The sequence below is a fragment of the Dipodomys spectabilis genome, unplaced genomic scaffold, assembly GCF_019054845.1.
Source record: "Dipodomys spectabilis isolate Male_0828 unplaced genomic scaffold, ASM1905484v1 ptg000145l, whole genome shotgun sequence".
In the NCBI taxonomy this organism is placed as follows: domain Eukaryota; kingdom Metazoa; phylum Chordata; class Mammalia; order Rodentia; family Heteromyidae; genus Dipodomys; species Dipodomys spectabilis.
In genome coordinates this window covers 21,954,463-21,970,782 of record NW_024870822.1, presented here as the reverse complement: position 1 = coordinate 21,970,782, position 16,320 = coordinate 21,954,463, and the positions used below count along the sequence as shown (strand labels likewise).

Sequence of the window (16,320 nt, the reverse complement as noted above, 5' to 3'; positions counted from 1 at the left end):
TTGCTTTAGTGAGTAAATGGTTTAACAAACTACAGTATGTATAAACAAAATGCTAAGAAATTATTAATATACAATAATTTGAGTCAATAGGCAAGGAATTATGCTAAATGAAAAAAGTTAATCCCAAAAGAATTGTGTCTTATTTATGTAACTTTTTTTTATATGACAACATTGTAGAACTGTAGTGCAGACATACTGGATTTGGTAGAGATCAAGGAAAAATGGAAAGGTGGGGCTCCAACTGTAAAAGGAACAAATGAAGTGTCCTTGCATAGGAATTTATCAATTTTTTATTGATAAATTTGTAAAGCAAATGCACACACATACTTGGACAAATGAGGGCACTAACAAGAAAGAGAACCATTAAGGCCAAACTGAAAATGTGCTCTTGAACATAACAGTGCTGTACACAGCACAGTACCAGGAGTTAGGGATCATACTTTCATACCAATGTAAAAAAGAACATTGAACAATTCAGTAAGGGGCCCCTAAAATAGGAAAAATAACAGATAATAACTGCAATGTGTACACTGAATTAAATATTCTCTCTTGGTCTTTTTTCTTTTGCCAATAACACTATATAAGAGACTTAAGTAGGTTAGAAAGAGGAGAGGTTTAGTTTATTCGCCTCCTCCAGTGCAAGGTTGAGAGGCTGCATGTGGTGATAGCATTGCTAGCAGTGTCCTGGGTTGATAACAGGTATCTCATAAGTATATGTGCCTGGCTCTTACAAATCCATGATTATCCTGTCATGTGAACTCCACCTGATGACCCTATCTAATTCTAATCCCCTCCTGGAGTCTGAATTTGTAAAGATCATAAACAGTAAAGCTTCTATTCTAATCCCTCACAATGAGGATTAAAGTCTAACCTTAGTTTTACAGAGAGCAAACTATTCAAGCTAGCAATTCTTAAAAGAACAAAACAAAACCTGATATCCAAAATTTGAGAGAAATGAGTCAAAAATAGAAAATATTGCAACAAGAATTCACCAATCTCAGTAAAGAAAATATCTCAGAAAGGAAGAGTTAATTATAAAATACTAAAAAATAGAATGAAAATTTGAGAGGCACCAAGTGAAAATAAGATAAAGAAGATTTCAGAAAATTATTGAAAACTGCAGAGGAGCATCAATATTATTGGAGTGCATGAAGAGGGGAAAATATTTAACAAAACTAATGGTTAAACTAATCTAGGATAACTTTCTGGGATCTAAGGGAAATGTTAAGACTACTTTTTGAAGGAAAAGTTACCCAGAACAACGAAATCTGAGACATTTTAGCAAGTTACTGAAATCTATAAAGTAGTCTATCATAGCACTTCTGAAGGGCAAACCATAGCAACAGAGTAGCAGTTTTAAGAAACTCAAGAAAAGAAAGTACCAGCAGGACTTTGATATACAGGAAAAGTTTTCTTCAGTTAAGATGACAAAAAAATAAAATTTGAACATTCAGGAACTTATTGCATACTGTATTCATGAGCCCTTGAGTTTATTAGCAGATGAACTTAAACCAAAGGACTGTTAGTACTGAATGTATTAAACTGAAAAATTGCCAACTAAATATGACCGGAGTAGGAACATTGGTAAAATAGAATTACATGTTATACATCATTAGAACTTTAGAAATGAGGAGATAGGTGTTAGATAAATTGGCAGCTCTCGAGGTAGTTTGGTTCGCAGAAAAAGGGGTGGTCAGGAAATTCTAATATTCCTCACTCAAAAACCCCATCCGAGTCATGTTAGGTAAATTAAATTAGCAGCTGAGGAAAGAGAGTAAGTAGCACATGGTATTCAGGCAAGGGAAAGGTTTATTTACAGGCTGCCTCTGGTCAAGTTGGAAGCCCAGGCAGCAGGTCAAGACTTATCAAGGTGGGGGGGGGGGGGGGGGGGGAGAAGGTGTGGCCACACAGGATTTGGATGTGACTGCTGGGGCAGTGGTGGGGGGGGGGGGGTGACTGCCTCCAAGTTACCTAGGTGATACAGGCACTAGGCGGAGACTTTGTTTATGAGGAGTCTGCTCCGCCTTCCCAGGGTGGACCTTACAATAGGGGAGAGAAAGCAAGAGTAGAATAAGATCACATACTGCTTTAGGGGGAGAAAAACAGTTCATAAAATTTGCAGATCAGACACTAAAGCTTAAGAGTAAAGGAGGAAAAGAGATTAAAAAGGATTAAATGTACTAACAAAAGTATAAATGTTAACTACTAGAACAAAATGGCTAAATTTTACAAAGTTGCTAAATACCAAAGAAACTTTAAAAAAAAAAAAAGTGAAGAAATATGGTAGATAGACACACAGATTATATAGTAATGACTAATAGAAAATCAAACATCAGTCACATAAAATATGAATGGCTTACCTTACCTAATTGAAGAGCTTTTCCATGTTGACTCATAAAACTCATTAAAAGTTGCTTTAGAAAAACATCTTAGTGAATGCTAAAATCAAGGGTAGAAAATTTGATAAGGCTCAGGATTTTTGCTTTAACTCCTAAATATCTTCTTACAGATTGCTTATGGGCTGCTGGGAGAAAATAAGAACTCTAGCATAGAAAAACTAAACAATACATTGACAGGCTAAGTTCCTATGGATGAAGTGAAGGATCTCATGGCCTCTGACTTAATACTGTTAGGAGGGAAAATTATTTGTGTAGCATTCTAGCAAAAAAAAAAAAAAGTATAATCCTGAAAATGAAGGACATCAGACAGAAGTGCAGAATACTTTACAAAATAGCTGGTCTCTGTTCTTCAGAAGTGTATCATTGTCATGAAAGGTTTTGGAACTGTTGCAGATAACAGAAATCTTACAGAGACAGGCAACCAAATGCAATCTGTATGAGATTCTGTATTAGATGGGGGGAAAATAACAACAAAAGGGATTAGTGAAGTAATATAGACAGACCTAGAATGTGAACTGATAAAAGTACATTAAAATTCCTTCAGTTTGATCGCTAAACTTTTATGTTAAAAAAAAAAAAGGTTGTGCTGAAGTACTGAAAGTATTGTATCATGAACATACAAAGGGTTTAGAAAAAAAAAACACATAATTCCAGGATTGAGGTAAATAAGCAAAGGTAGCAAATATTAAAGGAAGAAAGGGTGGTGACTAAGAAAAAGGTACGTCAGAGTAATCTATTCTTTAACTTTTAAGTTTTTTTGGGAGGGGGGGTCGGTTGTGGGGCTTGAACTCGGCCTGAGTGCTGTCCCTGAGCTCTTTTACTCAGTACTCTACCACTTTGAGTCACAGTGCCACTTCTGGTTTTCTGGTGGTAAGAGTCTCAGAGACTTTCCTGCCTAGACTGGCTTCAAACTGTGATCCTCCGATGTCAGCCTCCTGAATAGCTTGAATTACAGGCTTGAGTCACTGGCACCAAGCTCTTCTTAGTTTTTAAAAAAGATATTCTTAGTTATGGACTAATTGAAAGGTAGAGACCAAAATACCTTAGTGTGTAGTAAAGTACAATTTAAGTTACTGAATTTTTTCACTATCTCTAGCCCATCTTTTAGGTACTGTTTTACTGATTCAAATTCCTTCTATTTAGAAAGCTTAGCAAATTTGACAACAGTCTTTCAAAAGCCTTTTTCTCGGGGCTGCGAGGGTGGCTCAGTGGTAGAGCACTTGCCTTGCATGCATGAGGCCCTGGGTTTGATTCCTCAGTACCACATAAGCAAAAAGAAAAAAGCCAGAAGTGGTAGAGCACTCGCCTTGAGCTGAAGAGCTGAAGGACAGCGCTCAGGCCCAGAGTTCAAGCCCCATGACCAACAAAAAAAAAAAAAGGTAAAAAAAAAAAAAAGGTGTTATGTAAACACAAAACAGAGAAAAAGGCTTTTTTTTTTTTTAATTATTATTGTTTTGGTCCTGTCGTGGGGCCTGAACTCTGGGCCTGGGTGCTGTCCCTCATCTCTTCAGCTCAAGGTTAGCGCTCTACCACTTGAACCACAGCGACACTTCCAGTTTTCTAGTGGTTTATTGGAGATAAGAGTCTCATGGACTTTCCTGCATGGACTGGCTTTGAACCATGATCCTCAGATCTCAGCCTCCTGAGTAGCTAGGATTACAGGCGTGGGCCACCGGCGCCCAGCTTTTTTTTTTTTTACTCTTAAAAATATGCATTAGAGAGAAGATAAAAATTTTGTGTGCCTTTCTTATGATGTTCAATAAAGTACTCTCTGTCATGTGAAAACAACCCTGTTAACCTCCTCCCCACTTCTTAATGCCTCTTCATGGTATGAGAACAAAATAGGAAATGGAATAAATGTCTTTGGATATCTGCTGATGTTTTTATCTTGTTCCAAATAATATTTGGAAAAAGCCTTGCCAACTGTTTTGCAACCAAGTCCATTATGCCTAATAAATCTTTTCTTATCTTTTGAAGAAGAATTTGTCCTATGTAAACAGATGGAGATACTTTGTCTTAATGATTACATTTTTTCTTTATATGTGGTAAATATAACCGGTAGTACTGTTTAGATCATGTATGAGGAAAAGAATGACTATCGGATGAAATTTGAGATTGTGCATCCTCTCCTAGTATATTGCAGTAACCATTTTTTCACTGTTTTAGGAAAGGCCAGTGATTAAGAGCTAATTTTATATTTACTGATTTTTAATATTTTTATGCTGCATTTCTTGCTTTTGTCTTAAGGCTGTGTATAGAGGAGAAAAATCACATGAAGTAAACAATCCAGTAGCTCATAGTCATGTCTCATATGCAGTGATGTTACACAATGGTTTTCAGTCTTAATTTGACCTGACTGTAGTAATTAAGGATACTTACATGAGTGAGAGAGAGAGAGAGAGAGAGAGAGAGAGAGAGAGAGAGTGTGTGTGTGTGTGTGTGTGTGTGTGTGTGTTAAATTCTCAGACTTGTGTGTGTGTGTGTGTGTGTGTGTGTGTGTGTGTGATAAATTCTCAGACTTTCCTGCCCCAGATGGCTTTGAACCACAATCCTTAAATCTTAGCCTCCTAAGTAGCTAGGATTACAAGTATGGGCCACCAGCACCCAGTGATTTTTGTAATTTTTAATCATTGTGAATTCTTCAGAGATTAATGATACTATTGTACAATTTCAAAAAGTCTTTTGTAAAGATTGACATGATGGATATAACTGCATTTCTCTAAGAAGTATGGAATTACTTTTTAGTGTAGGGAACCAAAATTTTTTTTTCTAATTTTTTTTTTTTTTAGCCAAACTACAATGTACAGTCAATAAAAATTAGGTAGAAATGAATGTGATGTACAGTATTAGGCAAGGCAACATTCATGTAGAATGAAACTAAGCTTTTAATTTTTGAAACAATATTGCACTGTTGATATTTTAATTTTATTGATATATCTCAAGGTCCTAATTTTCCAACCATTTTGCACATGGCTGTTTGGTAATTCTAGTGTTTGTTTGTTTTTTTTTTTAGCACTTGGTCACTGACAGTTAATTCTTATTTTAACTAGGAAGAAGCATTACATGCATTTATTCAGCCAGAGATTCTAGATGGCCCAAATCAGTATTTTTGTGAACGGTGTAAGAAAAAGTGTGATGCTCGAAAGGTAAGTATTATGTAAGGTTAATATTTTATTACCTAAGATATTATTCAATATTCTAAAGAATCCACCCAATGCATTTTGTTTCTTTTAGGGCCTTCGGTTTTTGCATTTTCCTTATCTACTCACCTTACAGTTGAAAAGATTTGATTTTGATTATACAACCATGCACAGGATTAAGTTGAATGATCGAATGACATTTCCTGAGGAGCTAGATATGAGTACATTTATTGATGTTGAAGATGAGGTAAATATTACATTTTTCTTGTTATACAATATTTTTATTACCCAATTTAATCAGATTGATGCCATTTGGAAGCTTTTCCTTTTCTTTCTTATTTTCTAGTGGTGAGTTCTGTTAAAAAATAAAAACCCTTAACCTTTGGGAAAGCTTTACTTGACCACCATAGATTACATCTCAAATATTCTTCTTTAGTCAAACTTATCATAATACTCTTTCAAAAGATAAATATAGATTCTCTCCTCTGGAATTCTTTCTTGAATTTGAGTGGTAATCTTCTTTCATAATTTTAGTTGAAACAAGTCTACCTATGGGTTGCACTTGTGCTTTTGTTACATACTAAACATGGAACAAAAAGAATGAATGAACACCAAATTAAGTAGCATGGACCTAATTTCTTCTATTTATTTATGTACCTTTTTCAAGGATTGAAGTATTTGGGTTATTCACACTAAGTCTTACTAGCTTTTAAGTAAAAAGACAATATGAGATGCTTGGCTGTTTTTATTTTTTAGTTAGATTTTATTTTAATTTGGAACTTTAAAGTGTTTCAACATGGGACTTTGTTTTTTTCAGTTTTTTTATTGTAAAGATACTGTACAGGGGTTACAGTTATGAGTAAGGTAATGAGTACATTTCCTCTTGAGCATTGTTAACCCCTCCTATGTCCCCCCCCCCAGCCATCCCTTCCCTCCCCACCTCCCCAGCTCATCCTCCCCGTCCCCCATGAAGTTGTTTTTTAACATAGTGTCTTGTACAACTCATTGTTACAATGGGTAAGCCTATATCCTTGTTTAAGCATTTTGTTATTTCCCTTCCCCTCCCCAAATTAGAAAAATGTATATAAGTTGTAGGGCACCAGAATCAAATATAGTGCAAACTGGTTATACCATGGAGGAAGAACATATGAAAGAAACAAGAAATCACATAGTACATTATAAGTACATTAAAAACAACATCAACAAAGGTAAAACCTCTGTGTCTCTGTCTTGGAGTTCATTTCACTTAGCACCATCTTATATGGTCATAAGTGCATAGCTTTTGACCTTTTCTTCTTCTTCTTTTTTTTTTGGGTCCGGTTGTGGGGCCTGAACTCTGGGCCTGGGCACTGTCCCTCAGCTCTTCAGCTCAAGGCTAGCACTCTACCACTTGAGCCACAGCACCACCTCCAGCTTTTTTTCTTTTTGCTTATGTGGTGCTGAGGAATCAAACCCAGGGCCTCATGCATGCAAGGCAAGCGCTCTACCACTGAGCCACCTTCCCAGCCCGCTTTTGACCTTTTCTACTTGTAAGATTATCATAGATGTATACTAGCTATTGCAAATAAGGGAAACTATGGGACCTATATTTCTTTGGGTCTGGCTTACTTCACTTAGTATAATTTTCCAAGTCTTTCAATTTCCTAACAAATGGGCCGGTGTCATTCTTCCTGATGGAGGCATAGAGTTCCAGAGTGAGTGAGTGAGTGAGTGAGTGAGTGAGTGAGTGAGTGAGTGAGTGAGTGTGTGTGTGTGTGTGTGTGTGTGTGTGTGTGTGTGTGTGTGTGTGTACCTCATTTTCTTGATCCATTTATCTACTAAGGGGCATTTAGGTTGGTTCCATATCTTAACTGTGGTGAATAATGCTGCGATAAACATGGTTGAGCTGGTAGCTTTAGGATGGCCTTGTTTGTGATAGTTTGGGTAAATACCCAAAGTGGAATTGCTGGGTCATAGGGGAGCTCTATGTGGAGTCTTTGAAGCACTTCCATAGTGTTTTCCAAAGAAGTTGTTTACACTCCCACCAATAATGCAGTAGGGGTTCCCTTTTCGCCACATCCCTTCCAGCATCTGTGATTAGATTTCTTGATTATAGCCATTGAGGTAGAATCTCAATGTTGTTTTGATTTGCGTTTCTTTTATGGCTAGAGAAGTTGAGCATTTCTTCATGTGTCTATTACTAAAGCTAGATCCTTATATATCATCCTGCACCAGAATCAATTCCAAATGGATCAAAGACCTCAAAGTCAAAGCAGACACCCAGAAAAAATTACAGGAAGGAATAGGAGAAACTCTAGGGCTCCCTGGCACAGGCTGAAATTTTCTTAATAGAGACCCAGAAATACAACAAATCAAAGAAAGGTTGGATAAATGGGATTACATGAAACTTCAGAGCTTCTTCATAGCAAAGGATGTAGCTCGCAAGATCAATAGAAAGCCCTCGGAATGGGAGAAGATCTTTACTAGCCATACATACAATGGACAAGGGCCTCGTATCTAAAATATACTTAAAACACTTTTTTTTTTTTTTTTTTTGGTCGTGGGGCTTGAACTCTGGGCTTGGGTGCTGTCCCTCAGCTCTTCAGCTCAAGACTAGCACTCTACCACTTGAGCCACAGTGCCACTTCCAGATTTTTCTGTTTATGTGGTGCTGAGGAATCGAACCCAGGGCCTCATACATGCGAGGCAAGCACTCTACCACTGAACCACCCTCAGCCCTACTACTCTTGTTTTGGAAGCTCTCCTGATTTTATTTAAAACCACTAATGATAATTGTTACAGAGTAAAAAGTATTGATGTTCTCAAAAGTACCATAAAGCATTCTTTTCTGATTGGAATTCATTATAAGTTATTAAAATATCTTTTCTCAGAAGCTCAAAAATAATTCTGAATCTATCAGATTTTAGTTAATATAGATAAGCACCAAGAAGCTGTCAAAAAGAGCACATATTTTTTAATCTATATAGAAGTAGGTTCAAATCCTTGTTTTTCTCATCCTGGATAATTTTTCTGAGCCTTATTTTCCTTGTCTGTGATATAAGGATAATAATTGTCTATGGTGGTTGTAAGAAGATGACAAAGTAGATGTTCACTGTTTAACTAGCCAGACATCAACAAAGATTTCATTTAAAATAATACTGTTCTTGTTAGGAAATCTATCCAAAGTATAACAAACTTTTATTTTTTTTCTTTCTTTCTTTTTTTTTGGGGGGGGGGTCCAGTCGTGAGGCCTGAACTCTGGGCCTGGGTGCTGTCCCTCAGCTCTTCAGCTCAAGGCTAGCGCTCTACCACTTGAGCCACAGCGCCACTTCTGGCTTTTTGCTTATGTGGTGCTGAGGAATCGAACCCAGGGCCTCATGCATGCAAGGCAAGCAAGCACTCTACCACTGAGCCACCTTCCCAGCCCTATAACAAACTTTTAAAGGAAATAAAAAGCTTTGTAGAATTTCTACTCCAAAATAATTGAGTATTCAATCTTCTGTATATGTCTCATGTATTTGTTATAAAGGAAAGTTTTCCCTGAGAAGAATGCCTGGAGGCAAAGCTTTGCAGGTTTCTTAAAGAAGTCCTAGGCCTCCTCAGGAGAAAAGGTAGTTTGAGTTGGTTAGAAGAATTTCAACGTGATTCCTTTGGATATAGAAGTCAGGAGTTGGTATTCACATTAAGGAGTTTTTGTTTTTTAATGAGCCAGAATTTTTTGAGGGTTGAAAGATAACTACGTGATGTAGAACCTAAAACAAAATTCTTGACAAAAAATGCTTAGTATATATTATTTGGTTAATGCAAGAACTTACTAAAACCTATTAACAATGCCTTATACACATCAAGAGCTTGTATCTTTGACAGTTCTTAACCTAATTAATAAAACATGTGTAGTTACATCTTTCAGGAAAGAAGGATTTCAAAGATGTAGAATTCTTCATATTTGTGTGAATGTGACTTTAACGTCATGAAGCATAGAAACATCATATTTTTGCCTCCTGTACACTATAGTAAAAAATTACTCAGAATGGATATATCTTGTTTTTCTAACACCTAATGTTGTGATGGAAACTTGGACTTTCTTGTCCAAGAAAAGAGATGATGTTCTATTATAGTTTAGGACCAGAGGAAACCCTTTACTACTGTGTAATAATAAACTATTTTGCTTAAGGTCTGACTTGAAGAAAATAAATTTACTTAAAGTGAAGTAAATAATAAGAACATGTCGAGTTATATGAAAATGTTAGAGGATGTAGGTAAAAAGTTGTGGTTAATATATTTTCCTTTGTTTTGCTTATAATTTTTAAATAATGATGTTTTATTATTAAGAAATCTCCTCAGACTGAAAGTTGCACTGATAGTGGAGCTGAAAATGAAGGTAGTTGTCATAGTGATCAGATGAGCAATGATTTCTCCAATGATGATGGTGTAGATGAAGGAATCTGCCTTGAGAGCAATAGTGGAACAGAAAAGATTTCTAAACCTGGACTTGAAAAGGTAACTTTTATAGTTTATGATTTTTGGTTTTGGTGCTGGAATTTGAATCCAAGGCCTTATTTATGCTAATCAGCAAATGTACTAGTGAACTAAGCCCCTAAACCCTTGTCATTTTTTAATTAAAAGAGAGTAATTTCTTAGCTTCTTTGAAATTAATTCTATAGTTGTTGTACTGATAAAGTTTTCTTTAAAGGAAATCTTTTTGAAAAAGATGACTTCTTAAAGATAACTTTTTCCTTGCACATGAGTATGCGAATGTGTTATAATTAAACTTTAGGAAAAAGTCCCTACAAGGTGGAACCATCAATTTATGGGAGATTGAACGACAACCGTGTTATAATTGGGACAGTCTTGCACTAAAGGTGCCTAGCCTTCAGGAAACCAAAATTCTAGACTTCTGTCTTCAGTGTTGCAACAAGTCTCCTGAGTCTTCTCTCTTCTCTGAGTTTTCATATAGAAAAATTAAAGTGTTTTCTTCTTATAATTTACAACTTTGTTAGGTCAAGATTTTTTGTGGATATTCTTTGTCATTTTGAGGAGGTTTATCCCTTCTTTAGATTTTTTCCAATACATAGAAAACATTATTAGGTACTAGTGACTCACACCTCTAATCCTGACAACTTAGGAGGCTGAGATTGGAATATCTTGGTTCATAGTTAGTCCAGGCAGGAAAGTCCATGAAACTGTTATCTCCAGTTAACCACCAAAAAGCCAGAAGTGGAGCTGTGACTCAAGTGGTAGAGTACCAGCCTTGACACAAGGATACAGCTCAGGGATGCAGTCTACTCAAGGTCTGAAGCCCCAGGACAAGCACAAAACAAAAAATCAGATTGGCTATTAGGATTTGTGAAGTGCCTTTTCTTCATCAGCTGTTATGACTAATTTTTCCATTGTTATGACTGTAATTTTTCTTCTTTAGCTTGAATTGCATAGATTACCTAATACTGAACAGGCTTTTGCAAGTCTGGAATAACTCCTACTTTGTTATGTTACATAATTTTTATACATTGTTGAATTTGATTTGCTGGTATTTTTTTAGGTTTTTGTTAGTTGTGTTTATGAGTCTGTAGTTTTCCATTCTCATGGCTTTTGCTTTGGGTAATGAGATCATAGAATGAATTAAGGTTGCTGGGCGCTAGTGGCTCACGCCTGTAATCCTAGCTACTCAGGAGGCTGAGATCTGAGGATCGCGGTTCAAAGCCAGCCTGGGCAGGAGAGACTGTGAGACTCCTATCTCCAATAAACCACCAGAAAACCGGAAGTGGCGCTGTAGCTCAAGTGGTAGAGCGCTCGCCTTGAGCTGAAGAGCTGAGGGACAGCGCCCAAGCCCAGAGTTCAAGCCCCACGGCCGACCAAAAAAAAAAAAAGAATGAATTAAGGAATGTTCCATCTTCTCTTTTTGGAGGAGATTTTGAAAAATTGGTATTATTTCTTATATATTTTCTATAAATCACCAGTAAAATTTGGATTCTAGACCAAATTCATTTACTTAATAGCATTTTTGTGGAGTCTTTTTATATACAAGATTATGTCGTCTGTCAGCAGAGATTATTTTACTTATTCTTTTCTTTGAATGCCTTTTATTTCTTCTTGTCCGATTGTTTTAACTGTAGTTTCTAGTTCTATGTAGAAGGGAAAGATGACAATTTTGCCTTCTTTCTGATCTTTTAGCTTTCAATTTTTCTGTTATGTATGATGTCAACTGTTGACTTGTGTATAAAGAAAGGTAGTTTCCTTTTTTTTCTTTTTTAATTTATTTTTTTGGCCATGGGGCTTGAACTCTAGGCCTGGGCACTGCCCCTGAGCTCTTCAGCTAAAGGCGAGTGCTCTACCACTTGAGCCACAGCACCACTTCCGGTTTTCTGGTGCTGACTTGGAGATGAGTCTCACAGACTTTCCTGTCAGGGCTGGCTTTGAACCAGATCTCAGCCTATTGGGTAACTAGGATTACAGGTGTGAGCCTCCAGCACCCAGCATTAGTTTCCTTCTGTTCCTGGTCTGTAGGGCTTTTACTGTGAAAAGTGTTGCATTTTGTCAGATGCTTTTCCCCTATGATTTGAGATGATCATGTGGGCTTTATCTTTCATTTTATTAATGTGGTATATTCTGTTGATTAAATTTTGTGTATTGAATCCTCTTAGGAATAAATCCCACTTGGTCATAATATAATCCTTTTACTCCATTGTTGAATTCAGTTTCCTAGTACGTTAAGATTTTTTTGGGGGGGTGTTGAGAGGGGGTTGGGGCCTGAACTCTGGGCCTGGGCACTGTCCCTCAGCTCTTCAGCTCAAGGCTAGCGCCCTACCACTTACTTGAGCCACAGTGCCCCTTCCAGCTTTTTCTGCTTATGTGGTGCTGAGGAATCGAACCCAGGGCCTCATACATGCGAGGCAAGCGCTCTACCACTGAGCCACCTTCCCAGCCCCATGTTAAGAATTTTTACATCAGTATTTATCAGAGATAATTGGTCACTAGTTTTTTTCTTGTGTTGTTTTTTTTTTATATAAAAGCAGTTGGCCCCATATAATTATTTTGGAAGTACTCTTTTTTTTTTGTCAGTGTTTCAGAAGAGTTTGAGGATTGGAATTAACTCTTAAATGTTTGCTAACATTCTCTAACAAAGCTATTTGGTCTTGAGAATTTCTTGGTTGAATGGGTTTTGATTATTCAGTCTCCTTACTTAGTGATCGTGGGTTTTTTTGTTGTTGTTGTTGTTGTTGTTTTTGGTTGGTTGTGGGGCTTGAACTCTGGGCTTGGGCACTGTCCCTGCACTTTTCAGCTCAAGGCGAGTGCTCTACCGCTTGAGCCACAGCGCCACTTCCTCCTTACTTAGTCATTGATCTGTTCATATTGTTAAATTTGTTCATGAATCAGTCTGTGTATGCTGCATGTTTGCATGTATGTGTAGTCTGTATGTTTGTAGAAATTCTTTGAGATTATCCAATTTGTATAAAATTATTTACAATGATGATTAGGAGTTTTAAACATTCATTTCCCTTTGCTGCTTTGTAATGAAAATAGAATCCTAGTTAAGTCTTAAAAAGTTACTTTTTAACCTTCACTGTGCATATAAAATAACCTGTATGAAGAAATGTACACAATGAAATTTATAATAAAATTGGGGATTTTTGTAACTTTACATTTTAGATCTAAGGGAAAAGTTGGCCTGTAATAAATAGATGACAGCTATCATGTTATTCCTCTATGTGTTAATATTCAAATAAAGATTTGTGGTTTTCCTCTCATTTGAATGCCTTTTTCTTGAATGCCTTTTTCTTTTTCCTGTTAGAACTCCTTGATCTATGAGCTCTTCTCTGTTATGGTTCATTCGGGGAGTGCTGCTGGTGGTCATTATTATGCCTGCATAAAGTCATTTAATGACGAACAGTGGTATAGCTTCAATGATCAACATGTCAGCAGGGTAAGAGAATGTCTTTTAAGATTATTGCTCTGAAAAATAGGAGTAAAAACAGTTAATAGGGTTTATTTAAAATGGGAAAATCTGTCCTGATGCTTTCCAAGTCTGATATCAAATCACCCTTTGATGTTCAGTAAATTTCCTGCTTTTACTTATTGTAGTTCTTCTGGTTGTTGTTGTTGTTGATGATGATGATGTTTTTAGCTTACTGGATGTTTCCAAGGCAGATTAATTGATGCTCCTCCAGGTTTCATGTTTGATTAGCCATAGTAAAACTGACTGGCCGATAAGCATCCAGAGATTATATAAATTTTGTGAATTGGTATCTGTTATGTAGAACTTAACTCTTGAGATGAAAAAAATTGATTACATATTAACATTAACATAATGGTACATAACTTTATGACTTTTTAGATAACACAAGAGGACATTAAGAAAACACATGGTGGATCATCAGGAAGCAGAGGATATTATTCCAGTGCTTTTGCAAGGTAAGTAATTTACTGATTTCTAGTGTTCCTAAGTTAGAATTAATTATGGCTTCTTTATATTTAGAGTTTTTGTTTTGTTTTATTTTTTTATACTCGTAATGAGGTTTGAGCTCAAAGAAGGCCTCACACTCCTGCTTAATTTTTTTGTTCAAGGATGGCACTCTGCCATTTTCTGCTTTTTGTTGGTCAGTTGGAGATAACTTTCCCAGCTGGCTTTCAACCTCAGTCCTCAATTGTTATCCTCCTGAGTATATTAGGATTATAGGTATGAGCCACCCAAGCTTGGCTTCTTCTTCTTATTCCCTTTTGCTTTTTTCTTTTTTAAATCTTCAACCATTTACTCCAGAGGTTTGCAAACCACATCCCAATATAGTTCATCTTCAGATTTTAGAAATAAAAGTTTTACTGGAAAACTGGCATATTTATTTACATATATACAACACACATACATGTACATGTATACACATACATATGTATGTGTGTATATACACACACGTGTATGTACAAATCTATATCAGCAACATTATAACAACATAATTAAGCAATACCATCTAGCTTATAGAGCCAGAAAGATTCTCATATATGTGTACAAATGTTTATCAACAACATTATAACAACATAATTGAGCAATACAAACCATCTAGCTTATAGAGCCAGATTCTTTTTCTCTGGCCTTTTCTAGAAAGGGTCAAACTGTCTGATTTAACCATTGTTTTCATTGTGGTACACAGCTGTAAAGGAAATTTTGCTTTTACCAAGGATAGATATGAAATATTTTAATGAATTTGCATTTACTTTCTTACTAGTATGTTGTAAATTTCAATGTGTCAGTGAACCATAGCAGAACTTTCTGATTGAAAGAAAAAAATCCTACAATTTTAATGAAATATTTCATGCTTGGAAATGAAACCTTTACAATCTACTTTTATATTTCTACTAGCTCTACGAATGCGTATATGCTGATATACAGACTGAAGGATCCAACACGAAATGCAAGTATGTTAACCTACCGTTACGTGATTAAGCTGTATTATAAATTAATTTCTTATAAGTCTAGATAATCACTTTTAAGTGATAGAACAATTAATACTTTTTTATGCCTAGAAGAATTAATATTTTAAAGACTTAGGAAATAATACTGTTTCAAAAAAAAGGGCTGAAAAAGTTGCTCATTTAATCCATTCCTGTGTAACAATTGTAACTTACCAGCTACATGTCCTGTAGCAAGTTATTTAACCTTTCTAAGTCTTTCTAAATCTGCAAAATAGAAATAATAGTAGTATTGGATAGAATTGTAAATAAACAATGAAATACTATTTTAGATATTTTTATATTGTATCTGGTATTTTGGAAATCTCAGATCTAGTGATTACTTTTTTTCAGTTTGAAGCTTTCAGAGATGCTATCTGAATTTGTTAAGCCCAATATATGGTACTCTAGATAGCCTGCACACTATTGAAACATTTTAAGAACTAAAGTGTTTTTTATTTTTTGTTTTTGTTGGTTGTGGGGCTTGAACTGGGCCTGAGTGCTGTCCCTGAGCTCTTTAGCGAGGTGAGCGCTTTACCACTTGAGCCACAGCGCTACTTCCAGTTTTCTGGTGGTTAATTAGAGATAAGCGTCTCAGGGGGGCTGGGAAGGTGGCTCAGTGGTAGAGCGTTTGCCTTGCATGCCTGAGGCCCTGGGTTCGATTCCTCAGCACCACATAAGCAAAAAGAAAAAAGCCAGAAGTGGCACTGTGACTCAAGTGGTAGAGCACTAGCCTTGAGCTGAAGAGCTGAGGGACAGTGCCCAGGCCCAGAGTTCAGGCCCCAGGACTGGACCCCCCCCCCCAAAAAAAACAAAAGTCTCACAGACTTTCCTGCCCAGGCTGGCTTTGAACCATGATCCTCAGGGCTCAACCTCCTGAGTAACTAGGATTACAGGCATGAGCCACCAGCGCCTAGCTAAGTTTCTTACTTGATTCAAAACCAAATGAGTTTTTACAAATCTACTATACATCCTTCATTAAATTTTAATTTTGTTAAGAATTCCAGAAATAATCTTGATTATAAAACATATCTATTTGCCCTTTTAATGTTTTTGTCATTATTGATTTTTTGTAATTATAGTTTTTTTCTTGCCGATTATGTATTACAGATAGGTTAGGATATGTATGTTTATGCACATACAGATATGTATGCTATATGTTTGCTTATAGCTCATTTTTGTAATTGAAAAATTCATTTTTATCATTCATTTCAGTACATTTATTTTGCATAAAAACTATCATTCTCTTGGCAATTATATTCTAACCATTATAATGTTTTTATTCACATTCTTGTGAACACAGAGAGTCAGTTAATGCAAGGCTTTTAACCAAATATGTTGTCTTTTAACCAAAATATGTCACT

At 36.1% G+C, this 16,320-nt stretch overlaps 1 protein-coding gene across 2 annotated transcripts in view; it reads left to right on the top strand.

Moving 5' to 3' along the window:
- Positions 1-16,320, top strand: part of Usp47 (ubiquitin specific peptidase 47) — a 96,317-nt gene that overhangs the window by 51,495 nt on the left and 28,502 nt on the right. For both annotated transcript variants that reach the window (XM_042691718.1, XM_042691719.1), the window contains 6 exons: positions 5,450-5,545; positions 5,634-5,786; positions 9,851-10,018; positions 13,308-13,439; positions 13,851-13,927; positions 14,868-14,923. In XM_042691718.1, coding sequence (XP_042547652.1) covers positions 5,450-5,545; positions 5,634-5,786; positions 9,851-10,018; positions 13,308-13,439; positions 13,851-13,927; positions 14,868-14,923 — 682 coding nt within the window. The remainder of the gene's footprint in view (positions 1-5,449; positions 5,546-5,633; positions 5,787-9,850; positions 10,019-13,307; positions 13,440-13,850; positions 13,928-14,867; positions 14,924-16,320) is intronic.